We start from the raw sequence: 23,562 nt of genomic DNA on the forward strand, positions 1-23,562 counted from the left end.
TCCGACACGAATCAGCCGCAAACCCGCTTTATTCACAAAACGCTGTAAAAACACAAAATACTGTACATTTCAGACGTAGTTTTCAGCCATTCATCTTACAAAATATTTACACTAGGTACAAGAAGGAAGTCAACATTCCAAACTTCCCTGGTGCAGGAAAAAAAAAGGAATCCGCTCCTGTGACGTCCGACTTCCTGCAACAGCGTCAAACAGCAACGCTGACAGAACTGAACAGAGGCAACGCGTCCCTAAACTACCCCGGGGGAGTTTCCGTAGGAGATCTGCTCATCCGAGATCATAAATTAAAAACAAGAGCTTGTGTCGCCGAGGGAAGTTTGGTTGATTAATGCACGAGCTTGTAATTGCGGTTTCGAACCTGACCAGTAGGGGGCAGTGTTGAGGTTTTCAACGCTTCTCAACCGGAAAAAAAACCGCTGTTCTGAAGAAAAGGGCAGAAAATGTGAGTAATCGGCATCCGGCCCTGTAAAAGCATCAGTAAAAGGTTGTAAACAGTCTCCTCCATCTGCATGTGTGATTGTCCTCCATGCATGAGAAACTTTAACCATGAAGTGGAGATCGAACGGCATCTCACATCTCTGGTTCTGATGTGGTAAGAGGGATCCGTTGTGATCCGCTGACCACGTGCACCGCGTGGCGAGGGCGGTGAAGGGTGCGGGCAGGATGATGGCGGAGGTAGATGGTGAACACGGGCAGCGGCGGGACCCGTGCCGGCGTCCTGGCGTTCCCTCGCCGGCGAGGCCGGAGCTTCCGACGACCACCAGAGATTTCTGTCTGCGACGGCTTCGTCTCGACGAGATCGTGGCCGAGTCAGCGAGGCCGTAACGTTCCAGCCGAAGGAGCGAGGACGCAGAAAAGTGAGACGCAGCTGCGGGCTCCACCCATACAAAGTCAACATCAGCACGTCCACCAGCGCCGGGGCCGCTCTGCCCCTGAGGGCCTCTAGGGGGCAGAAGCACCAGAGTTCTGCCCTGACAGTAGAAATATAGACGCGTCTCTTTTATACCCAGGTAGGAAAATAGATTCTGCTCCACCGCCCCGGCTTTGTTTGTACATATTTACAAATTCACCCCCGCCCCCCCTCTGCTAGGAGGCCTCTCTGGATATCCAGCCGCTCTCCGTCAGGAAGGTGAGGATCCGCTTCTTCAGGACCTTGTCCAGGTAGCTGGGCAGCCGGCTCTTGGCCGGGATGCCCTGCCGCTTCTGCAGGTGGTCCTTGATGATGATGGTCTTCACGGTCAGGTACCGGGCCGGGCTGAGGTTCAGCGAGCTGCACAGCACCTTCTCCCTGTCCGACAGCAGCTCGAAGCCCGTCAGGTTCTCGATGGCGGCGAACTCGCCGTCTTTGCCCTCCTCCTTGATTCCGCCGCCGCCGCCGCCGCCGCCTCCCGGCCCCCCGGCCAGGCCTCCTCCCGACCCGGCCACGTTTCCGAGCCCCACCCCGGAGCCGAGCCCGCCCCCTCCGGCGCTGCCCCGCTTGGAGTTCGGCACGCTCTTGTTCTCCTTGCGCTTCTCCCGTTTGTGCCGCGCCGCCTCGTACTCGGCCGCCTCCTCCAGGCGGGCGATGCCGTTGCGGCGGTAGCGCTGCAGCTCCCGGACCTTCGCCCGGAGGACGCGCTCCTTGTGCATGTTGTCGAAGAAGTCCTCGATCTCCCGGTGCACCATGAACTGGCAGAGCCCCCGCAGCCGCACGCGCTGCTCCTTCTCCTCCTTGGTGATCTTCCGTTTGGGAGTACTTGGAATGGGGCCCGCTCCCGTCGCCGCGGTGGAGCCCGCTCCGACGGCGCCGGCGCCGCCTCCCCCCGAACCACCGGTGGCGCCCGTGCCACCCGGCGCGCCCAGTTTCTCCTTCTCCTTGTCTTTTTTGTCTCTGCCCAGGAAGCCGGGCACCAGGTTGTAGTCCCGGGCGATGTTCTTGCGGCGCTGACGCTCACGCAGCTTGCGCACGTACATGTCCACGTGCGCGCGCTTGAGCTCGATCTCCACGTCCTCGTCGTCGTAGTTCACCGACAGTCCGCTGATGAGCTTCTCGGCGTCCTGGTCGTACTCGATCTCGTAGTCGTCGCGCAGCGGCATGTAGCCGAGCTGCTGCTGCTCCACCAGGCTGATGTCCAGGGGGGGGAGCGGGGTGGTGAGGCTGGGAGAGAGGGGCCCCCCGCTCGGGCAGGTGTGGTCCGTCACCCGGTTGGGAATGTTGTCGGGGATGCACGCCTTTCCCAGGTTTCCATGGATGTACATGGTGACATAGTGTTCCATTACCTCCTGAGGGGTTCGGGATGCTCCGACGTGCGCCGCCATGTCCTCCTGGAAGACACGCCCATCAGGAAGTGTATTAATCACAGCAGAGATGCATTAGCATGCTAACGATAGCCACACGCAACCGAGGAGCGAAGGTCTGTTCTGATGTTGAACCAAAACCTTCAGTTATGTTCATGAGTTTAGGCCTCCACGACGGGAAAAAAATGTGCATTTTTCTTTACGTTCGTTGTGAATTTACACATAAAAATTCTTGCTGTTAACGCAAATCCTGTCTAACATTTGGTCGCGTGTTGTTATTGTTGTCATTGACGCGGTGGACGGTGGCGGAAGTCAACAAACTCAGGAGCCCATCAGAAGTTACGGCGCAAACGGATTCTCCTTATCTGGTCACCGCAGAACTTCTTCGACATAATCAGGAGTCAAAATAAATGCGGGCAAACATTTGCGAGCCTGCGGGGTGAGTTTTGCGTCATTTTAACGAACCCAGTTTCCAAATCCATACTGCTCGATGGCATCGAGCAGCGACTGCTCTTCCCTGCTGGTCCATCCTCCCTCCGCCTCGGGACCCCACAGAGAGAAGCGGCCGCCGTCGACCTGCTGGTAGCCGTGCCACCTCCGGTGGTTGCCGATCTCAGCCCCCGCCGAGAAGCACTCCGGGCACAGCTCGATGTCGGGGCAGTCGGTGCAGCGGAGCCGGAGGTTGGTCACGTCTGCGAGGCAGTTCACGCAGTACTTCTTCCCGAGGTCGGCCATGTTGCCTGGCTCCTGCTCCTGTTGTTGGAGGCGGGTCAGCGCGCGCGCACTGCCGTCATCGCCGCGCGACCAGCTCACGTCTCGGTGATTAATATTAATGAGACAAGGCCACGCCCACCCCGAAAGACTGGTTCTCAAGCAACTTTAGTTTCTCCGCATTACCGAGACGTTTACAAAGAAAACATCCAGATTTGTACGGATACAATCAGAGTAAAATAAATAATTAAATAAGCATCTCAAACTCAATATTGCGAAAGTGTTCCTTTGTAATCGTTGTGGGCAAAAACTGCGCGATGACCTTGGGGGGGGAAATGCTGGAAATATTCAAATTCTCATCTTTAGCTTCACAGGATAAACTGTACACATAACTAAAATAAAATGTGTGCTTGGTTTTTATGTGACGCAGAGACAGCTGCCGAACCCATATATTAAAATAAGTCTTTTCAATGCAAAAAATAAATAAATATTCAAGTTTGTACTTTTCTTTTCAATTTCGCGCGACGGGATGACGCGTTCCGTAAATACGTCACTTTGAAGCGTTGCCAAGGAAACAGAGGAAACAGGCGGCTCCTGATTAAAGTAAGAGCGCGACTTTTTCATCTTTTTGCCAAGATATATGTGACTTTATCGCGGCCTTTGTTTAAATTTATGCATGCTCTGCGGAGGAAGTGTAGCACATTAGATAAAATGTACGGCCTGATTTGCCTTTTTCTAGGTGGACTGATCGATACGCTGTAAACTTACTGTGGGATCATATATTCAATATTATATAACATGCATAACAGCTTTTTGTGTCCAGTAGTTATTTTACTGTGTATGCCTCGTATTCTCCTCCAGGTGTAATATACGTCTGTCCAGCAGGTGGCGACCGACCCCTCTACCGACAGTAGTCAGGAGAGGCAGAAGCATCATGACGGACTCCATCCCGCAGCCTGTATGTAAATTAAAAATAAACAACTCTCATACAAACATGAAACAACAGTGAATTACAGGGAGTGCAGCATGGATATCAAGTAAAAAGCAGAGCATTACTACGTAACTTATCTTACCTACGAACATTGTTACCTAATTTAAGACCTTCTGCATTTACAAAGTAAATATGTGAAGTAGCTCATTACAGCTCGACAATCTTTGGCTGTTGTTATTGAAGGAGTGAACAGAGGAAAATCAGAAAACACTAGGACAATACACAATAACGTTTCTCCAGCCAAGTTGCGGTGAAATTTCCACGTGGAAGCCGCGACGGCTGCTAGTGACCATGGTTTGCTCATGGGTCCACCGAGAAATGGCGCTCAGCTCTGCTGATGCCAGCACCTACAATCCCATCACGTCCTGCTCCAGCGCGGTCCATCCACCACATTATGCCGAACTCCACACACATCCTATGCAAAAATAGAATACAGGAACGCAAATTTAAAGATCAAAGGAGCTTTGATTCAAAGTTATTCATTTACGGCTACCTTTTATTACAACTTTATGACTGGAATAAATTCACCACAGTCAGTAACCATGGAAACAAATAAAGAAAGCAAGGTGAGTTACAATAGACACTCAATTCTGTCTGCAGGAAATAGTGAACATGTGACTCAGTTGTGCTTTTTCCTGCTGTGGGATGTATAGAGAACATGTATATTTAAAAAAACGTGTACATGGGACAACATCCATAAAGGCGCATTTTGATTTTAACTAAACATAAACGAGTCTACGTCGGTTTATTTTGAAATTCCTCGCAGCCACTTGGGGATTTTCCCCATGTAAATGTTACGAATAAAGAACGAGAAAAGTCACGTGTTCACCATTGAAATAGACCCTCTTGGCTTGCTCCAAACTAGCACCAGAGTTAACCAGGTCAGAGTTTCCATGACAACCAATAGCAAGCAGTTGGGGGGCGTACATACAGAGGTCGATACTCTGGGATTTAGAGACGCAGATGTTACAGCAAATTGTTCCACGCAGGAAGATGTCAGTCCAGAGAACCTGAATGAAGATGTTCCCAGGGCGGCTGAGGAGGTTCCTCCCGAGGAGGCTGCTGAGGACACTCCTAAGGAGGCTGCTGAGGACACTCCCGAGGAGGCTCCTGAGGACACTCCCGAGGAGGCTGCTGAGGAGGTTCCCGAGGAGGCTCCTGAGGACACTCCTAAGGAGGCTGCTGAGGACACTCCCGAGGAGGCTCCTGAGGACACTCCCGAGGAGGCTGCTGAGGACACTCCCGAGGAGGCTCCTGAGGACACTCCCGAGGAGGCTGCTGAGGACACTCCCGAGGAGGCTGCTGAGGACACTCCCGAGGAGGCTCCTGAGGACACTCCCGAGGAAGCTGCTGAGGAGGCTCCCGAGGAGGCTCCTGAGGAGGTTCCCAAGGAGGGAGGCCAAGACCAGTCTGTTGATGAAGGTGAGCAGCACCTGTTTGGTGGAGATAGTTTTGATCCTGGATTCCAGTATGAGGGCGAAGGAAGCCTGCTCTTGGACGGCCCGGAGAGTCAAGACGACACCTCTCATGAGGAGACAGAAGAGTCCAGCGCCTTTCCAGGAGATGAAGGTGCCCTGAATGAGCAGGAATATGAGGAGCTCCTAGAGCAGCTGTTAGAGCAGCGAGATGAAGCCCTCAACCACAGCAGCCAGCTCCAGGCCAAGCTGCCCCAGTACATCAAGAGGAACTCCAGGAACTTTGGAGGCCTGGACTCAGATGTGTCCTCAGCGGAGCAACTGCAGATGTACCAGCAGAACATGAAGATGTTGAGGGATCTGAAAGAGCAGCTTGTTCTCGAGGCCCAGCAAGCTCAGGAGCAAATAAAGGAGCTGGCCTCACGGTGCCAGGAGAAGAAGAACGAGGTCAGTCATGAATCTGCGTGGGTGAAAATGAAGACGCTGTTTTGGAGAAGGAAAGATCACTTTTAAAATTCTTAAAGGGGTTTTTGTTTTTAACGCAGGGCAGTTCAGAAGGTCGAGGACGTGTGGAGAGAAAGGGCCAGATGTTTCCTCTGGTGTGTCTTAACCTGTCCCCGATTGTCCTCAGGTGGACAGGGAATGGCGAGCGTTCCTGGCCCAGAAGAAGAAGGCAGCGGTGCCAGAGCTCAGCCGCCGCCTCGGGTTCCAAGCGGCTCAGGCCAAAGTGGACTCCATCCTGGAGGCGGAGCAGCAGCATCAGGAGGAGCTGGTTAAGCAGCGCCTCAAGAACATCAGGCTCAACATCAAGATCCGCAGACTGGAGGCAGCGTTGCGGGACTGGGAAGAGGATCGGGACCCCGTGCAGGTCCAGTTTGAGCAGCTGCAGGCCAAAAGGCTGGAGCAGAAGAGACAAGCTGAGAAGGACAAGGAAAGATCTGTAAAGATGCAGCAGAAGATCTGCAGCAGCTTGGAGGTAGGTCCAGGTGTCCACGGCAACATCTAAACGCTCCATGTTTTTAACCGCGCTGCGTTCTGCTCAGCTTCTGTCGAACATGAAGGAGAAAATCTTCTTGAGTGAGACGCACGTCCAGCTCCGACGGGAGGAGCTGGCTGAGCTGGAGGCCGAGGTGGCCAGAAGGAGGGATCTCCTGCTGAGGACCCAGCAGGCGTGCAGCAACCTGCACCAGGACAACGCCAGGCTGAAGGAGGAGTGGGGGCTCCTGGGACACAAGACGCTGCTGCAGGACCTGGAGACCACTCTGGACGCCACCAACAGCATGGAGCAACATCTGAAGGCGCTGAAGGAACAGCACAAAGCTCAGAGGAAGAAGCGCTCTGATCCTGGCGGAACCAGGTGGTCATCGGGACAATGAGTGGAACCAGGTGGTCATCGGTATGCTGAGATACGCCCATGCTTGTGGTGGTTCTGCTGGTTATTATGGGAAATAAAGGTTTCTTAGAGATACGATCAGATTGTTTTCTTATCCGGGTTTACTGACGCTGCCTAGAATCAAGAGGGGGACCCGGAAAAGACTCCGCGGTTATTAGGCAAGAGAGAATTCTGACCAAATCCTCATTTTTATACTTCCCAACTCAAAGCCGACAGCTGGAGGGGTTCCGGCTGGATGATGTTACCGAACGAGGGCGTGGCCTTGGAGGTCAACACCCTCTGTCAGGTGGGCTGCGTGTCCACAATCTCAAGAACCGGAGATGTGAGAAGAATCCAATGTGAAGCTGCTGGGAACCACCTGCCCTCCAATGCGGTCCTACTCCAGAACTCCAACCTACAGAGCAGGTCCACAAGTACAAGCTGTTCGCTGCCCAGGTAAGATAGGCTGAAACCCAAACGGGCCAAGAAATATCTGAAGACAAAGGGTTTATGGACTGATGGGATAAGAGTGACCCTTGGTGGTTGGACCAGATGGACCATCCAGGGCCACAGAGCTGCACTCCGGCTCAGACACCAGCAAGGTGGAGCTGAGGTTCTGGAATGGGCTGGAATTAAAAGCAATGAACTTGTTGCACCTTTTCGGGTTGACGATGGACTCAAACTCAACTCCCAAAGCTACTGCCAACATCTAGAAGACACGTTCTTCAAACAGTGGTGGAGAAGAAGTCTGTAGCTTCCAAGAGGACCCTCGAATGAATGCGGGACGATGCTCCACCTGGTTCAGTCCTCCGCTGTGTGCAAGATTTACCACTTGGCCCCAGTGGCCCCGACGTCTGGGAGGTGCTCAAAATGTCAAAAGAGTTTGTAAAGAGTTGTTGTTTATTCTGACTTTACTAGATAAAGAAGTGAGAAGGGAATATTTTGGTTTTCTTCAGGATTTCTTTGAGTATCTACACATTCTCTCGTACAAAAGCCAGAACTCGCTCTCACTTCCTTAAAAAATCAGGTTTGAGGTCTGAATATTTCGGATGAATAATAAAACTAATACTCAGTTTACATTTCACTGTAGCTGGAAGCATCACGCTAACAGCATTATATAGGGACGCTGCTCCCTGGAGGGTTTGGCTGCTATTACGGGTTTCCAGCGCATTAAAATGTGAAAACGTTTATCATTTAATGTTAAAATTAGCTGCGAAACCAGATGAAAAGCCAGCGGGAACCATCGGCTGCAGGGTCTTTTTCCGTTTGCGTCTCATGTGTGAGCGAACGTGAAAATCCTCCGAGAGTTTAACCACAAACCTCTTTGATCGCGATATTATGTCGCTCTACAGATGAAGCGTTTCACAGAACCTGCAGTTAAAAATGAGGTTTTTTGGTGGAAACTGTGAGGAGAACCCTCCCTCTGTAAGGCTCTGATGCCCGTGCCCGTGTTTGGACTCTGATTTCTGTTGGTGCCCACAGCAAAGCCGCTCCAGAACCACATCAGTTTGGTGCCAAAGGTAAGTTTTTATTGAAAATACAGCAAGAATGAAGCCAAACATGTCCCGATCCACCAGGAACGCCAACAGCTGCTGCAATAGCTTTATGTGGTCGAAGCGGACAGAAGCGAAATGATTCCCGCGCCGAGCCGAGACCAGAACCGCAGCGACCCGGCCTCTGACGCCAGACAGCGGCAGCTAAAAGGTTTCCTCATCCAGGTTCTTCATGAGGTTGTCGACCCAGGAAATGTTTTGGTCAACGCAGATGTGACGGGACTTCTGAGTGACCAGACTGCAAGAAGCACATCCAAGATTTCAGAATCCCGATGAGCCAGCGGGCAAAAGTTCTGACTCAACGGACGGAAAGGAAAACTCAAGAAAAAGTCTCAAATTTTTAAAAAAACAAACAAACTTTTTTCTTCATTTGAACTGCAAATGTTTAAACATTGACACATATTGATCAGAGGGTTCCAGTTATGGATCTGGGGGCTCTTACACAACTCCGGGCTTGGGGCACCTCTTATCGGTGATGTAGTAGGAGCGGACCAGGGCTCTCTTCACTCTCCTGGGGTAGAACTTGAAGCAGCAGTCGTCGGGGCCGATTTCATCTAGGAAACACAACAGAGGTTAACCAGGAGCTCCAGGGCGCCGTGATCCACACGCGGGTTCTCACTTTTGCTGAAAGCCGAGGCGAGCAGGGCGGCTCCAATGATGCAGACCAGCAGGAAGTGAGCGGTCTTCATGGTTCTGATGGAGATCAGCGGTAAAGAGCCTGACGATCCGAACCTGCAGCAGAGCGCGTCAAACACCACCTGCAGGGGCCAACCACCTTCTGACTCAGCCCGAGAGGCTGGGGGGGCAGAAACTTTCCACTCTGTAGAGGAAGTAGTGCATCGTGTGTGTGTGTGTGTGTGTGTGTGTGTGTAAAAACCTCTGCGGGTGTTTGCTCCTCCGTTGTATATTTGAATCATTTCACTAATGCGGCTCTGTCAATCATATTTATGAGACCACTACTTGGTCAAATACGTTTCTATGGAAACTACATCCTGGCCAGATCTGTACACCAACCCTGGTCCTTCCTGTTTGATTGATGCTTTAATCTCTGGTTCTCTTTATTGGCTCTTTGCCATGAGGCTCATTGATTTACATTCATGTTTTGTCATTTAGACAAACAGATCCTAAAACGTTTAAGTGAATGACACTGGTGAGGAGGGCGGAATAAGAACGGCTCCTGTCATTCAGCATCCAGGACACGTTTAGATTTGGATGAAAACAGTGACGTTCCAACATCTGTGGTTGAGCAACCTCGACACATTGCAGATGTATTTTCAGAGCAACAGTATGTGGTCAACACCCAGTCACCCACCAGTTATTACTCCAGTCACCCACCAACCCACCTGTCACCCACCAGTTATTACTCCAGTCACCCACCAACCCACCTGTCACCCACCAGTTATTACTCCAGTCACCCACCAACCCACCTGTCACCCACCAGTTATTACTCCAGTCACCCACCAACCCACCTGTCACCCACCAGTTATTACTCCAGTCACCCACCAACCCACCTGTCACCCACCAGTTATTACTCCAGTCACCCACCAACCCACCTGTCACCCACCAGTTATTACTCCAGTCACCCACCAACCCACCTGTCACCCACCAGTTATTACTCCAGTCACCCACCAACCCACCTGTCACCCACCAGTTATTACTCCAGTCACCCACCAACCCACTAGTTATCCCACCAGTTATTACTCCAGTCACCCACCAACCCACTAGTTATCCCACCAGTTATTACTCCAGTCACCCACCAACCCACTAGTTATCCCACCAGTTATTACTCCAGTCACCCACCAACCCACCAGTCACCCACCAGTTATTACTCGTCACCCACCAGTCATCCCACCAGTTATTACTCCAGTCACCCACCAGTCATCCCACCAGTTATTACTCCAGTCACCCACCAGTCATCCCACCAGTCACCCACCAGTCACCCAGAGGACTGTGGTGGAGCCGTGTCGGGTGTCCTGGTCTATTAAGGTCAGGGGTCAGGGGTCAACACAGGTGACACTGAGCACGACTGCGTATTCACGAGTCCTTTATTTGAATAAAGTCCACAGATGAGCTACATTTCAGCGGAGCACGTCCACCCACTCTCCGTCCTGTAGAGGACGGGTCTCAGCAGGAGGAACACACACGTCACACACCTCATCGCATCTATCGGCCTCTCGTGTTCCACCTGTGTGGGTCGTGAGCGGAGGTGGAACACACACCGAAGCTGGTGCCGGGTAGCCGGCGTCTCACACGCCGCGCTTGCTAACCCTCCCAGCAGCAGGACATGCGAACAGCTCGGCTGTGGTCCTGCGGTCGGGGGTGGGGTGGGGGGGGGTTGCATCATCTGCTGCACGGTGCCGAGCGGGAAGCTGCTGATGCGAGGAGCTGCAGACTACAGCCACTTCCTGTTTACAACCTCAGACGGTGTGTGAAAGGTAACCTGTGCCCCCTCCCAAAATCACCCCCAGCGTCAGGAGGCGTCGGGTCGGCTCAGCATCCACAGTTTTTATTGCGTTTGATAAACAGGTCTGTGCAAAATGGCAAAAACATCAAACATCCAGTGTGGATCCAAAGGGGCGGCGGGGGGGCGGGGGGGGGCAGTGCACGTAATAGCAGCCCCGCCTGCCGCAGGAGTGACCCGTTAACCAAAGCAACAGAGGTGACCACAGCCAAATGTTGACAGGTTCCTGTGGTTAACAGCAAAAACGGGTAGAAAGACGAGCTGGAATAACGGCGGCGGTCGCCTCCGTCATCACTCAGGACGCCACCTTCACAGCCGACCCGCCGCAGCACGCGCCAGGACGTGAACATCTACGGGCTCCACCCGTCCCTTCACCCGGAGGGAACGTCTGGACAGAGACACGTCCCGCTGCAGGGGGGCTCGGCCCACGGGCATCGCGTCGCCCCTCCTTCACAGGCAACGCCGGCGCCACACACCTGCGTCTTTGTTAGGAAGGGAACGCCGCTGGAGCCCCCCCAGATGTGTGGCTCGCCTCCCCGTGGAGACCATGGCTGTAGGCAGGGTGAGTGCTGGGTGGAGCTCACGATCAGTAACCTCTCTCTGATTGGTTCCCATCAGAAACGGTGTGTGTGTGTGTGTGTGTGTGTGTGTGTGTGTGTGTGGGGGGGATTGTGGGATACATTCTGGAGTGTCCAGGTCCCTGCTGGGAGATCAGTAAGGCCTTGTGGTCCTGTCACACCACATTCAGGGACCGGCGACGGGGTACCAAGCAGGTGATGATGTCAGCAACGCCGTCCAGGAGGAGTTCAGCGCTTCAGCACCGGGCTCCCTCGATCCGGGTCTTTCTGTAGCGCCTGCAGGACCTGAGCAGAGGCGGGAGTCACGTCAGCCGCGGGCGCGCCGACATCCGCCGCCCGACCCCCGACCCCCGGGCCCCTTACCTGCGTCCACTTCCTGTTGCGGCTGGTCATGTGAACGGCGGCGATGTGCTGGAAGAGCTGCTCGGCAGGGACGAGGTCCGGCAGGCGGGTGAGGAACTGGGCCATGTGGATGAAGTCCATGCAGGTCAGGACGTCCTGGTAAAGCCGCAGCAGGCCCAGCCCGGTGCGGAACAGGAACTCCTCGCCGTCCCGGCAGAACACGTCCCACACGCGGCACGCTAGGTCCAACGGTAGCGACTTGCTGTACAGGGTGAAGATCCTGCAGGGGGGGGCCGTGGCGGGACACAACATGGAAACACGGACAGGACTATCAGGAGGTGAACCGGTGAACCGGTGAACAGGTCAGGTGACTTCCGTGGACACCCGCCGAGACGCCCAGAGAGGAGACGGACGCAAAGACTCACCAGTCGATCAAATAAATGTCTGGAGTCAAGTTGTTTTTCTTGAAATGTGCAAAAAGCTTTGGTAGATTCTCTTCAAAGAACACTTCAAACGCAGAGAAATACGTCAACATCTGCAGAGACAGAGACAAGGAGGTGGTTTGACGCTTGGACCAACATTAGCAGGTACCGTGAGGACCAGTGGGACCTCTGGACCGTGAGGACCAGTGGGACCTCTGGACCGTGAGGACCAGTGGGACCTCTGGACCGTGAGGACCAGTGGGACCTCTGGACCGTGAGGACCAGTGGGACCTCTGGGAGGAACCCAACACAGAAACCATGAAGAACAGAAGTGTGACACCACCAAAGATCAAAGACATCAAAGGAATAAGACGACTGTATGATGTGTTTTTTGGCGGTGCTGAAGACGGAGGAGTGTGTGTGTTCGTGTGGGACTGTGTGTGTACTGACAAGGCTGTGGTCCACCCTGAAGAAGGCCATCTGGCAGGGCTTGTTGAGCAGGTTGGAGAAGGCGATGAAGGCGTCGGCCGTGTCCAGGTTGAGGACCAGCACGGCGGCGATGAAGGACATGCCCTGCACCTGAACACACACATCACAAGGTCTCTGCTCTCTCCCCCATACCCAGACCTGCACCGGAAAGTGCTGAGTCAGGCATAAACCTCCGAGCGGAGGCCCAGGCGCAGCTCGCCTCCGTGAGCTGGGGGCTCTACAGGAAGTCATACTCATTTCTGATCCTGTAGCGAAGGCTGCGTGGGGCTGTGGTGAGCAGCGGTGAGCAGCATCAGCGCTAACCGCACCCTTCGCATGCACGCCGGGCGGCAGCAGCCGTGCAGCAAACGGGCGCCGACACGAAACGCAGGGCTGCAGGATGGTGGAGCGTTTAACGCTCCTACTGATGACATTTAATAAACGCAAGCTAACTTTATCATTGTGACACAGTGTCAACGGCTGAAAGAGCGCCCCCCGGTGGCTGGGGGGGGCGTGTCACACTTACATAACCCACGTCTGGCCGGTAACACGTGTATGCTCCCAGAATGCTGTGCAGCACGTCGTGGTACGGCCCGCCCTGCTGACACAAACACAAAAATCGTGAGAACGCAGCCGTGGTCGGCGGCGCCGGGGGGGGCAGGGACCCGCGGGTCACTGACCTGCTGGAAGATGCACAGGTGTGGGAAGGTTCTGGAGATGTCCAGCTTGATCAGCTCCAGGCTGGACTCTCGATCTGAAGAGCCGGCATCTGGACAGAGGGGAGGCGTTCACACACGCTCCGGCGGGGACCGGCTCGCCGCTTCCTCTGGTCTTACCTTCAGACTCGGGCTCCGACGCAGGGGTCGCGCTGGTCTTCCACTTCTCCTTCGCCCGGGCCAGACAGATGTGGTACAGGTCTGGGGGAACACCACAATACGGTCCAGTTAACAAGTCCACACATGCCTCAGCTCGGACTGGAACTGCGGCTACATGGAGCTAAATTCATGCCAAAACTCAAAAAAGCCAAGACAAAAGCTAAGACAAAAGCTAAGACAAAAGATACGAGATATTTCTAATAAATCAGGAGAACCTTGAAACAGAGCTTGTCCTCCAAGTACAAACTAATGGATCCTGCAAAGACAAACTAAAAGGGAAACCAGCACGTGACTTTTAGCACAATCTTTTCCTGTTTTGGAGACTTTGGCCTGGACATAAAATAGTCCCAAATCACCCGAGTCAGCGCAACAGCCCGGCCAAGATGGCACCGTTTGATCCTCATATGCAAGCACGCTAACACTTTAGCGGCAGCCGAACCTCCCAGTTCACGTAGCTCCAACCAGGTAAAATGGTTTAGAGACTTATAGCGCCACCTGCTGGGCAGGGTGGATTACTCCGGTTACTTAGATCACAGCAGGACCGTTGTGCCAAAATCATGGGATTTATTTTTGCAGGATAACAACAAAATGCATTTGTTTGTTGGTGGTGGTTTTGATTTAGGAAACCTGTTATTCATTAATCAACGAGCCTTTGTAAAACGCTGAGCTGGTCAATTGTGGGCCAGACCTTAGCGCCGCCAGGCGGCCCTCTGCTGATGAGGAGTCACGTTGCACAGCGCTGCGGTTCCCAGTGCCAGCGGCAGTAAAACCTCAGCACATTAATCATGGAGAGCAGCCCAATGGAGCGTGCTGGACTGGCCTGGTCCACATGGAACGGGACTCTGCAGGAGAGGAGCTCGCAGCTCCCCTGACTGTCAGCCAGGCGGAGGGCGTCATGGCTGATTCCAACTTTCTAAACAGCTGTTTCTAGCTCCTCAACAGCTGTTTGTTGTGCAAGTTTCTGCTGTGTTCATGTACAAAACTGATGAAGAAGTGAAGAGATCTTTGTAAAAGTACGTCTCCAACAGTTCCGGCCTCGACCAGCATTAGCTGGCTGCTAACTCTGCCAGCATTAGCATTAGCTGGCTGCTAACTCTGCCAGCATTAGCATTAGCTGGCTGCTAACTCTGCCAGCATTAGCATTAGCTGGCTGCTAACTCTGCCAGCATTAGCATTAGCTGGCTGCTATCTCTGCCAGCATTAGCATTAGCTGGCTGCTAACTCTGCCAGCATTAGCATTAGCTGGCTGCTAACTCTGCCAGCTGGACTGGTTCCACCTTTAGGGGAGCTCCAGCCTACCGTGGGTGATGTTGAGGTCGTTGCCCACGGCCAGACTCCACACTTTTCCTCTGACGCTGGGGGGAATGCCCTGCCACCACAGATCTCTCACTCGACGAGATGTGCACCTATGGGGCGGTCAGAGGAGGGTTAGGGACATCCTGGGGGACAGGGGGCAATCGCAGTACTTCCTGTTACTCACATCGCGCTCCAATTAGGCAAGATGTCCTGATTCCAGGTCTGGACGGCGGTACCGATGCTCTCTTCAAGCTTACAGCGATCCTCGAGCTGCTTCTTCTTCTTCTGAGCCTCCTTCAACTCTGCAATCATGCGTTCAGACGTGTAAGACAGGACGGACGGACGGACGGTCCCACACAAAGGTGTGCTCTTTACCTCTCTTCTTAGCCTGCGCCACCATCTCTTCATACTGCTGTCTGTGTTTCTGCGCCTCCTCAGCTGGTTTCGCAGGTAGATTACTGTAACAGGCAAACAGAGGATGTGGATCAAAACCACTGCTTACTTTGATTTCCTCCCCCATGGAGACAGACCAGTGGGATCGGGACAGTGAGCGCTTCTTTAAGCGGAATGCCTCTGCGCAATAATCATGTGACCAGGGTTCCCTGCACTTTTCTCAAAGTTTGACCAATGTTACTCGTTTATTCTGATGGTCGGCACGCTGCAGTACACTGTTTCTACCAGCAGAGGGAGGCAGCGAGAAAGAAAAGGTGGACCTGGAAGTTTGTTTTGTTTCCACTGGTGACACAATCTAACAAAACAGAAAGCACATTAAAGAGGGGAGATGGAGCAGGCAGGAGGAGCACCGCTGCCACTCATGAACGGGCCGAGGACAGATCTGGAAAGCACGAGGAGCAGATGGAGACAAGGCGTCATTGTGTGACCAAGCAGGCTGATTGTGTTTACATACGCAGGTCTGTCCTCCAGTATGAGCGCCGTGGTGGAGAGGGGCTCAAAGTCCAGGTTTTTCCTCACATTCTGCCTGGGAGACGTAGGGTTTCCGGGTCCAGCTCGGCCATTCTTGGTTTCATATTCCTGAAATCAGAGCAGAGGTGGCGTTACTGCAGCGTAAAACAGCCAGCACACACACATACACACACACACACACAGGTGGTGAGGAATAAAGGGAGGATTAGTGGGTTTAAATTCCACCCTGGAAGAGGAGTGTGTGCATGCGGCTGCAAATCTGAGAGGAACTGTGACAAGGGTCAGAAGCTGCTGCTCAGAGAGAAATGCAGCGTGTGGGGAGATGCCTGGGAGATCAGGATCTTTGTTACACAGACAATGTTGACTTTGCATTTCAAGTTCTCGGAGGTGTTATGAAGAGCTCTCCTCGTGGGTAAACTGGTAATTCAGCACTGAAACAGTTTATAGTGATAGGCAGCACAGCGAAGTGATTGCCATGGTGACGGAGACCGAGGCCCCCAACCACAGGCCTGTGATGCCGTTCCTCCTCTGGGGGGTGTCGGCCACTCTCTAGAGAGGCGGTCATGTGACGCTCAGCCTTCCAGGCCTCAGAGCAGGTCACATATCAGCTGACTCATAATGGTGCGTGCTTTGAATGCAAAAACCAACATTCCAGACCGGCGGAGGGCAGAAAGCTGATCTGAAGGACGGTAATCTGTGCCGCCCTCCACGATGATCACAACAAGGCTACAAATGAGTCCAAGTGGCCTGGAGGGGGCAGCCAGCTGCCTACGACATGGTCTGATCTGGTCTAAGACCACTACGGAGGACACACTCAGAACGGGCAGGAAGTTAACACACACGACTGACCCACCCGTTCTGTGCACCAACCACCTCTATTAGTTCTTCAGTGACTCTCAGAAACGGGATGACATTGAATGACATTGACTCTGGTGCCGACCTGACAAACCCAACCAGCCCTGAAGGACAGAGAACAAAGGAACGGTGGCGCCTCACGCATGACCAGCATAAATCAGGAAAATGCAGAAGTGGAAATAAGCTGTGTTTCAACAGCTTGTCCACAGGCAGGTCCAGACCTTCGACTGACACGTGCCCTCCGTCGTGCACAGACACAAGGAGATATCGCATCAACAACTGCTTGCTTCTACCGTGGTCCACCGTGCTACTAGCTAAACCTGCGAAACATGAGCTACATCCTGTCCTGCTCGGTCCCGCTCCGACTACCAGCGTCATCTGATAAGCAGAGACCATCCAGCCCTCTCACTCACCATGAACGCTGCAGTTCCTTACAGAGAGACAGTCCACCGGCGGGGGCTTGTTATTCCGAGACTAGCCTAGCATCCTAGCCTAACGTCGCCACGGCTCCCGATGGCTCGCTCCAGGCAACAGGACCGCCAGGAGTGAGGAGACGAGCTGGCTGCAAAGATGGAGGGCAGAGAGATCGTCCAGCTGCCGCTGAAGGACGCTGCGCTGGTACTGATGCAGCAGCAGCATGATACCCCCTCTGCTCCAAACACACGCGCACACACACACTCTTACTACACAGGATGGCTCTGCAGCAGAAAGCCAGCACCTCCGAGTCTGCATTAATGCACACGTACGCCAGCTGGCAGCCCTGCTAATGGAGCCCAGAAGAGCGGATCATGCTGCACCCCGCCGTTAAAACGACCGAGACGTTCATCCATCATTCAGTGGGTCCATCACTTAAAGGAGAAGCTAGAGCGTTGGTGGATCATGTGACAGAATGGCTGCCGCCATAACAACGGGATCCAGTTCTAATTTATAGGCTGGATTAGATAAGACATTTTAACTTTTAGATGGCCTGTGATTTTTCTTCTCGGGTGTGAAGCTGAAGCCCAGGATTATTTTTCCAGTCCAATTAGTCACATCTTTGAGAGTTGTTGACTCGGCACAGAGGGAAGCAGCTCAGGATTGCTGCAGGTTTCAAGTTACCGTTGCAGGTAAAGTCAATATCCTGACCTTTAGAGTCACGGTGTGTCTAATTACAACTGAAACCAAAGATCTCAAAGACTGGAGGCCGTCAGCGCTCCAGCTTTATTCACTGAACTTCCGGTGAGCCCAGGGAGGACACCGTCAGACTCTCTCCCCGGAACCAGCAGCTGACCACAGAAAGGAAACGCCTGCGCCGTCCTTCCTGAAACAGCAGCAGCAGCCGCGGCACAAGCGTCTGAAAAGGTGGCCGTGTTGACTGACTGCTGAGGACTCAGGCCAGGCTGTTACACTGCTGGGTGCACCCAAGGGCAACATCTCAATCCAACAACAACAAAGAGCTGTTTATAGCCACCACTGGGCATGTTCAACAGGCGGTGTGTCAAACACAGGAACCAGAAAACAGGTCCTTCTAAAAGCCTTCTAGTTTATTGGATGTTATTTTTCTGCAGTCATGCATCGCTGCTATAGCCCGAGGCTGCTGGGGACAGAAGGGTGATCACCTGACGGCTTCCTCTCCCCGTCCTCTAGCTCTGCGTTTGATGTCTTCAACACCTTTTTAGGGTGTACTTTCATCTCTTAATAAACTTAATCTGAAACCGTTGACTGATCCACACAGGAACCGGTCAAACGCTTCAATGCGGCGAGTTTCTACCTTCTGGATTTTCCGGGGGTCTTTCGTGGGGCCTTCCCTGGGAGGGACTTTTCCAAAGAGCTTCCATCCCGGATCCCTCTGCTCCACAGGTTCACTGTGCTTCACTCTCCTGGCGAACAGGCTTCTGAGAAGAGGAAGAAACACGTCCCAGCTCATCATCACAGAAAAAATTAAGAAGCCATATGTCTGTGACAGCGCCTTATAACCTGGATTAAATTTTACAGGGCAAAGAGCATATTTATAATGTTTGTGAGAGCTTCAAGGGTCCAGTTTAACCAATTTAAAGAGACCAGTATCCTAAAAACAAGCGCTCTGGCTATTCCAATTATCCAGCAGTCCAGATCAGGAATAAAGCTCATCTGTGAATAATCTGGTTAAATCAAAGTCTTCCACCGACACGGTCATGTGACACCACAGATTAAAGGGTTCCAAGTTTCCTATCAGATGTGTCACCACGGCAACCGACTCCTCTATTGATTGGATTTGGAACAGACCCGCGATGAAATGCGCGACAGGATCAACAGTGAGCGTGCACGGGTCCAACAGGAACCTGCAGAGGACACGCAGGCTGTCCTCAGCTGTCGACCAGAGACACTGGACCCCCCCTGGATTCAGCAACAACTGCAACTGTCTCTGCTGAAGGATGATTGTGACAGGATCTGTTTGGGATCTGTCAGGGGACCGGACAGCTGCCATTAGGGGGACAAAACAGGAGAGGACGGGATGGGGCAGGACAGGACGGGAGAGCTGCAGACTTGACGTTTCTGGGACTCCAACTGCAGGACGCTGGCGAGACGTTTTCCCGATGATTCAGACTCCCACAGGAAGCAGCAGCCACATGAGCGCGTCCGGCTGCTCGGCTCAGCTGGAGCGTGAGGAAAACATTAACAGCTGGCTGAGGCTTCGGTGTGACTGATCTTACTGAACTCTGACCACGTGCACGTGCAGCTTGGCAGCGGGTTTCAGACCGATAAGAGAAACCCACCGGAATGCGACAGGCAGATCAACATTTGAAGCCCTTCGCTGCTGAGAGAAGCTCTGTTGGGGCAGCGGAACACGTGCCAGAGTGTCAGCAGATCTACGGGGGTGAGACCACTATAAAAGAGCTGTAAAATAGCAGTAAAAAGTTATCTGAGCCATTGCTTTGACCTCACATGTCGAGGATATCTGGCCACCATTATGACGAACACATGCCTGGTGTTCTTGTGTCCATGCCAATAATTACTCATTTTCAAGACGAACCAGGGTTCGATGTTCAACCGAGTGCGTGAACAAAGCTGAGGCAAACGTGCAGCAGACACAGGGGAACCTCAGTAACCCAGAGACAACATGAAACCAGACGGCAGAGATTACAGGGTGTCCTGAAATAACAGAGCAGGAGTCCGAAGACAAGAGCTGCACCTGATCCTACCTGTCCATGTAGAGGAGGAGTGATGGGGCCGCCATCATGGTAAATCAGCAAACGCTCGGAGAAATGTGGAGAAATGACCGACAGACAGAAACAGACAGACAGCAGCCGCAGAAAAGGATGATCCGCTTGCATACGTGCTGCAGCCCAGAAGACTGGAGAGGAGCGGACGGGGGGAGACCTGACAACACTCTGAGGAGAGGGGGAGTGAGGAGGAGGGCTGAAATGTGGAGGAGGAGGGCTGAAGCTGGGAGGAGGAAGGCTGGGGGGGGCGGAAGAGGAAGGAGGAGGAGCAGAGGAGAGGAGGAGGCTGAGGAGAGATGACTGGAGAGGGGAGGAGAAGGGCTGGAGAGGGGAGGAGGAAGTTGAGGAGAAGGACTGGAGAGGGGAGGAGGAGCAGAGGAGGAGGGCTGAAGCTGGGAGGAGGAAGGCTGGGGGGGGTGGAAGAGGAAGGAGGAGGAGCAGAGGAGAGGAGGAGGCTGAGGAGAGATGATTGGAGAGGGGAGGAGGAGCAGTGGAGAAGGGCTGGAGAGGGGAGGAGAAGGGCTGGAGAGGGGAGGAGGAGGACTGGAGAGGGGAGGAGGAGCAGAGGAGAGATGACTGGGTGTCTCCCTATGAGGGAGGAGGGACAGCTCAAGACTGAAGATGCAAGAAAAAATGAAAGAAGGGAAAGTGGAGAACGGGAGGACTAAACCTGTGGTTCCTTTGGCCACAGGTGTGTTAAATGTAACGGGGTGAGATAACAAATGATCACCCCCGCTCTCCGGTTCTCCGCTCACTCCTCATCTGCAGGAACCTGCTCTTCACACACTCAACCACTCCGACGGGTCACCTGATGACCACGTGAGGAGGGGGGACAGGTGACAGCGGAGGTTCCCTCAGAGGAACCAGCCCTAATGTCCGATTATGTCCTCAGCACAGGCAGGTGAACAGATACAGGTGTGATGGATCATCTCATTGATCACATCCATGATCAGACAACAATCAGCAAACCTGAGGCCTGCTGCTCTACTCTCATCTGCAGGGGGACAGTTCGTGTTCTCTAATGAGACATGTCTTCAGTGCAGAGTGTGTGTGTGTGTGTGTGTGTGTGTATGAGACCTGAGGTGCAGATGGAATTAAATTGTTTGAAGGGGTTCAGAACAGAACGCGTCACGTTTCCTGTGCTAAAGTTCCCTACAATATTAAAACCCAGAGTATAATCCAAGGGAGACACGAGCTCAGAACCTTTGACGGAGCCGAAACGACGAATGTTTCGGGAGACAATACCGCAGTGACACAGGTGCTGAGGGTAAATAATCCTGGTGAGAACTGACTGAACATTAAAGGCCGTCAAGCAAAACTAATAAGAGGAGCAGTTATCCTGATATTCTGGACTGACCTGTTGAATAAACCTGCCAGAGGTCCCAGTTTCTTTTGTCTGCCGTCCACTTCCTGTTGAGCGACATCAGAGGATGGGTGTGGCTTCAGCGGACTCCATAAATCTCTGCGCCCCGGCGATGATGACAGCGTCAAGTCTGAGAAGTGGGAGGTGCCACTGTTGTCTGTTTCCAAGGTAACAATGGCGCTGGAATTAGAGGTGACGGTGAAATCCAAAATGTCTTCGTTGGAGACCGACAGCTCCGTGCTGATGCTGGACATGCTGCAGACGGAGATGTCATCGCTGCGGTTTAGGACCCCACCCGCCGCGCTCATGCCACTGGGGGCGGACACTCTGAAGCTGGGGCTGTAAAGACGGAAGGACTCGTAGCCGCAGCGAGGGAAGGTGGAGGACCTCTGGATGGCGCTGGGGTCGGAGGGCTCGTCGTCTAAAGCTAAGGTGGCGGGGGAGCTGGCCCCGTCCGCGGGCTGCCGCTGGCTGAAGAGGGCAGGCGCCGGAGGGTTGATCTCTAGAGTCGGGATCCCAGAGTCCTGGGAAGACAAGCTGTGGCTGTCGTGGTTTTGTTCTGAACAGAGGCTGTTGTAGTAGACTGGGCTGGGGTGGTAACAGGAGGGGGGGTTCCCCCCGGACTCATGGCTGCTGGTGTGGTGGGGAGTTAGCTGTTCCACTGCATCGCCGCTCTCCGGCGTGTTTCCCCCCGACATTACTGGGAAGGAAGCAAAATATGAGACAACATTTAGCCGTTAGCACCTCTTCAATCGGACCTGCGACTTTCCACACGTCCTAAAGATCATCCTTCGCTTTCCCGGAGAGCGAGACGTTCAGAATTCTAAAACCCCACGGCATCACCTGCTGCAGGTCCACCACGCCAAAGGTACAAACCAGCAGATTTACGATGACACCCCAGCTATAAAACAACTCGTTAATTAAAACTGAGCACCATTTTAGCTCATGGAGTTTGTTTTTTTTCTTAATCTTATCACCGGCCCACGGAGTGGCCTGCACGACTCCCAGTTTCCTCCAACTGACCTGGAAAAGTGGGCGGAGCCTGACCAAGGTGAAAATGAAACCCAGGCTGTAACTGGAGTCTGGAGGTAATGTGAGCAAGGCGCCAGCAACAATATGTGGCTTTGACACCAGCTGGGATGCTAAGCTAAGAACCCCCCTCCACACACACACACACACACACACACACACACACACACACACAGACATGAACTGTTTGCAGACACACAAAGACACATTCTTAGCACAGCAGCACTAAACCCTGAGCTGCACCCTGTCATGTGAGCTGCTACACTTCGGCCCAAAACACACCAGCAGCAGGTCGTTCCTACGCAACAGTGGAAATAATTCCACAACCGCAGTCACAAGTAAATGTCACAACCTAACCACAACCGCACCTGCGCATGCGGGTAGGAAGACGGTCATTTATGACCCCATGGAATTTAAAGTGCATTCATCAGGAGCCAAGCACGTAAACCGCACTGATGCCCCCGGTAGAAAAACGTCACGTACAGGGAAATGCTGCCTAATCAATCACAATATAAAAAAGTACTGAGTGAACTTTCTGCAAACCTGTAAAAATCAGAATAGGATTTCAGGTGAAAGATTACATTTGAGCAGGAGTTCGAGCTTCAAGATCGACCTGAAACGCCGCGTTTTACCGGTTACTGGAACATTTCCTACTGCGGTCTGCATGCTGATGCCGGCCCGGCGGCACCTACCTGAGCGGAGGGTCTTGTTCGCCATGATGCGGACCGATGCTACAGGTGGGGGGCAGGCAGCCGCCGGCCGGGGCGGTCCATAGTGATGCTGAGACTACTGCGGATCCACCATCACTTCCCCGCCTGGCAGACACAAACGACGGCGGCTGACAGGCATCTGTGGGAGAAAACCCGGACCTGGAAGGGGAAAAGTATCGGTGTCGAACACGTCGAGCTCCGCCAGCGCTTCCCCAACTATCTCCAAACTAAGTTAAAACGCGACCGGCAGCATTTTTCGGGTTTCTTAGCGGCATCACCGAAGGAGGTCAGATTAAAAGAAAAGAAGTATTTTTCCCCAGAGCATGACTGTAAAGCCGGGCCGCGGCGAGGCTCGTCCGGTATCACCTCATACCTGACTCGACGCTTCCGCCGCCATTTTAAAACAAACTTGAGCCGTGAGAGCGATGTAATCGAGCCCAGAGTGTTGACAGTCGACGATTTACCTGTGTGGACCTGAAGACATTAATAATCGAGCCCCAACCATGAAAACAACGATGAGCTCCGCCGGATTACAGCCGTCACGGCGACGTCTCAGCGTGTTTGGATTATGCGTTTGTTGAATAATACCTCTTTTGGGGTTACTTTTTCAATAGATTTTACCCAATACTGAAATATCCGAACCCATATCTAACACTCGCCACATTTTCTACTTAGTCTCACCCGAGATAGTTTTAGTGTAATAATATTTAATATCCGTTT

General features: G+C 53.1%; 4 protein-coding genes across 7 annotated transcripts; 1 reads left to right on the forward strand and 3 right to left on the reverse strand.

Annotated features, from left to right (window-relative positions):
- Positions 1–11: 11 nt before the first annotated feature.
- tada2b (transcriptional adaptor 2B) lies at positions 12–3,104 on the reverse strand. Its single transcript, XM_003966707.3, has 2 exons — positions 2,761–3,104; positions 12–2,322 (listed from the first exon to the last, which is right to left on the reverse strand). Exons 1-2 carry the CDS (start codon positions 3,028–3,030, stop codon positions 1,105–1,107), a joined length of 1,488 nt encoding a protein of 495 aa, XP_003966756.2. The 5' UTR covers positions 3,031–3,104; the 3' UTR covers positions 12–1,104.
- Positions 2,838–7,692, forward strand: cfap184 (cilia and flagella associated protein 184). 3 transcript variants are annotated; one of them, XM_029840389.1, is made up of 5 exons: positions 2,838–2,976; positions 3,889–3,964; positions 4,987–5,859; positions 6,044–6,388; positions 6,456–7,691. In XM_029840389.1, exons 1-5 carry the CDS (start codon positions 2,945–2,947, stop codon positions 6,786–6,788), a joined length of 1,659 nt encoding a protein of 552 aa, XP_029696249.1. In that variant the 5' UTR covers positions 2,838–2,944; the 3' UTR covers positions 6,789–7,691. The 3 variants fall into 3 exon arrangements, with proteins under 3 accessions (XP_029696249.1, XP_029696250.1, XP_029696251.1); XM_029840390.1 differs by having other exon boundaries at positions 2,859–2,976; positions 3,892–3,964; positions 6,456–7,692; XM_029840391.1 differs by lacking the exons at positions 2,838–2,976; positions 3,889–3,964 and adding an exon at positions 4,521–4,563.
- A 599-nt stretch (positions 7,693–8,291) lies between these two features.
- ccl36.1 (chemokine (C-C motif) ligand 36, duplicate 1) lies at positions 8,292–9,149 on the reverse strand. The gene is made up of 3 exons (XM_003966735.3): positions 8,957–9,149; positions 8,780–8,891; positions 8,292–8,575 (listed from the first exon to the last, which is right to left on the reverse strand). The coding sequence occupies exons 1-3, from the start codon at positions 9,024–9,026 to the stop codon at positions 8,482–8,484; spliced, it is 276 nt and encodes a 91-aa protein (XP_003966784.1). The 5' UTR covers positions 9,027–9,149; the 3' UTR covers positions 8,292–8,481.
- A 1,215-nt stretch (positions 9,150–10,364) lies between these two features.
- Positions 10,365–23,266, reverse strand: tbc1d14 (TBC1 domain family, member 14). Of its 2 annotated transcripts, none has more exons than XM_029841095.1 (14): positions 22,825–23,266; positions 21,098–21,803; positions 18,309–18,432; positions 15,687–15,811; positions 15,155–15,237; positions 14,964–15,081; positions 14,783–14,889; positions 13,445–13,525; positions 13,289–13,377; positions 13,135–13,209; positions 12,591–12,719; positions 12,144–12,253; positions 11,740–11,998; positions 10,365–11,661 (listed from the first exon to the last, which is right to left on the reverse strand). In XM_029841095.1, the coding sequence occupies exons 1-14, from the start codon at positions 22,847–22,849 to the stop codon at positions 11,605–11,607; spliced, it is 2,088 nt and encodes a 695-aa protein (XP_029696955.1). In that variant the 5' UTR covers positions 22,850–23,266; the 3' UTR covers positions 10,365–11,604. The 2 variants fall into 2 exon arrangements, with proteins under 2 accessions (XP_029696955.1, XP_029696956.1); XM_029841096.1 differs by having other exon boundaries at positions 13,135–13,206; positions 22,825–23,265.
- Between the last annotated feature and the right edge of the window lie 296 nt (positions 23,267–23,562).

This window comes from Takifugu rubripes, chromosome 8 (assembly GCF_901000725.2).
Source record: "Takifugu rubripes chromosome 8, fTakRub1.2, whole genome shotgun sequence".
Classification (NCBI taxonomy): domain Eukaryota; kingdom Metazoa; phylum Chordata; class Actinopteri; order Tetraodontiformes; family Tetraodontidae; genus Takifugu; species Takifugu rubripes.

Bases quoted from the DNA above. Each gene is read 5' to 3' on its own strand.
- cfap184 (XM_029840389.1), top strand. From the start codon at position 2,945: ATGTCGGGGCAGTCGGTGCAGCGGAGCCGGAG. The intron at 3,965-4,986 runs GTATGTAAATTA...TGTTCCACGCAG, and splicing joins CGGACTCCATCCCGCAGCCT to GAAGATGTCAGTCCAGAGAA. The intron at 5,860-6,043 runs GTCAGTCATGAA...GATTGTCCTCAG, and splicing joins GCCAGGAGAAGAAGAACGAG to GTGGACAGGGAATGGCGAGC.
- tada2b (XM_003966707.3), bottom strand. From the start codon at position 3,030: ATGGCCGACCTCGGGAAGAAGTACTGCGTGAACTGCCTCGCAGACGTG. The intron at 2,323-2,760 runs GTTCGTTAAAAT...CGTGTCTTCCAG, and splicing joins AGTATGGATTTGGAAACTGG to GAGGACATGGCGGCGCACGT.
- ccl36.1 (XM_003966735.3), bottom strand. From the start codon at position 9,026: ATGAAGACCGCTCACTTCCTGCTGGTCTGCATCATTGGAGCCGCCCTG. The intron at 8,892-8,956 runs GTGAGAACCCGC...TGTGTTTCCTAG, and splicing joins CGCCTCGGCTTTCAGCAAAA to ATGAAATCGGCCCCGACGAC. The intron at 8,576-8,779 runs GTAAGAGCCCCC...TGCTTCTTGCAG, and splicing joins TGCCCCAAGCCCGGAGTTGT to TCTGGTCACTCAGAAGTCCC.
- tbc1d14 (XM_029841095.1), bottom strand. From the start codon at position 22,849: ATGGCGAACAAGACCCTCCGCTCAG. The intron at 13,210-13,288 runs GTCAGTGACCCG...TGTTTGTGTCAG, and splicing joins ACCTGTGCATCTTCCAGCAG to CAGGGCGGGCCGTACCACGA. The intron at 11,999-12,143 runs GTGAGTCTTTGC...CCCCCCCTGCAG, and splicing joins GACATTTATTTGATCGACTG to GATCTTCACCCTGTACAGCA.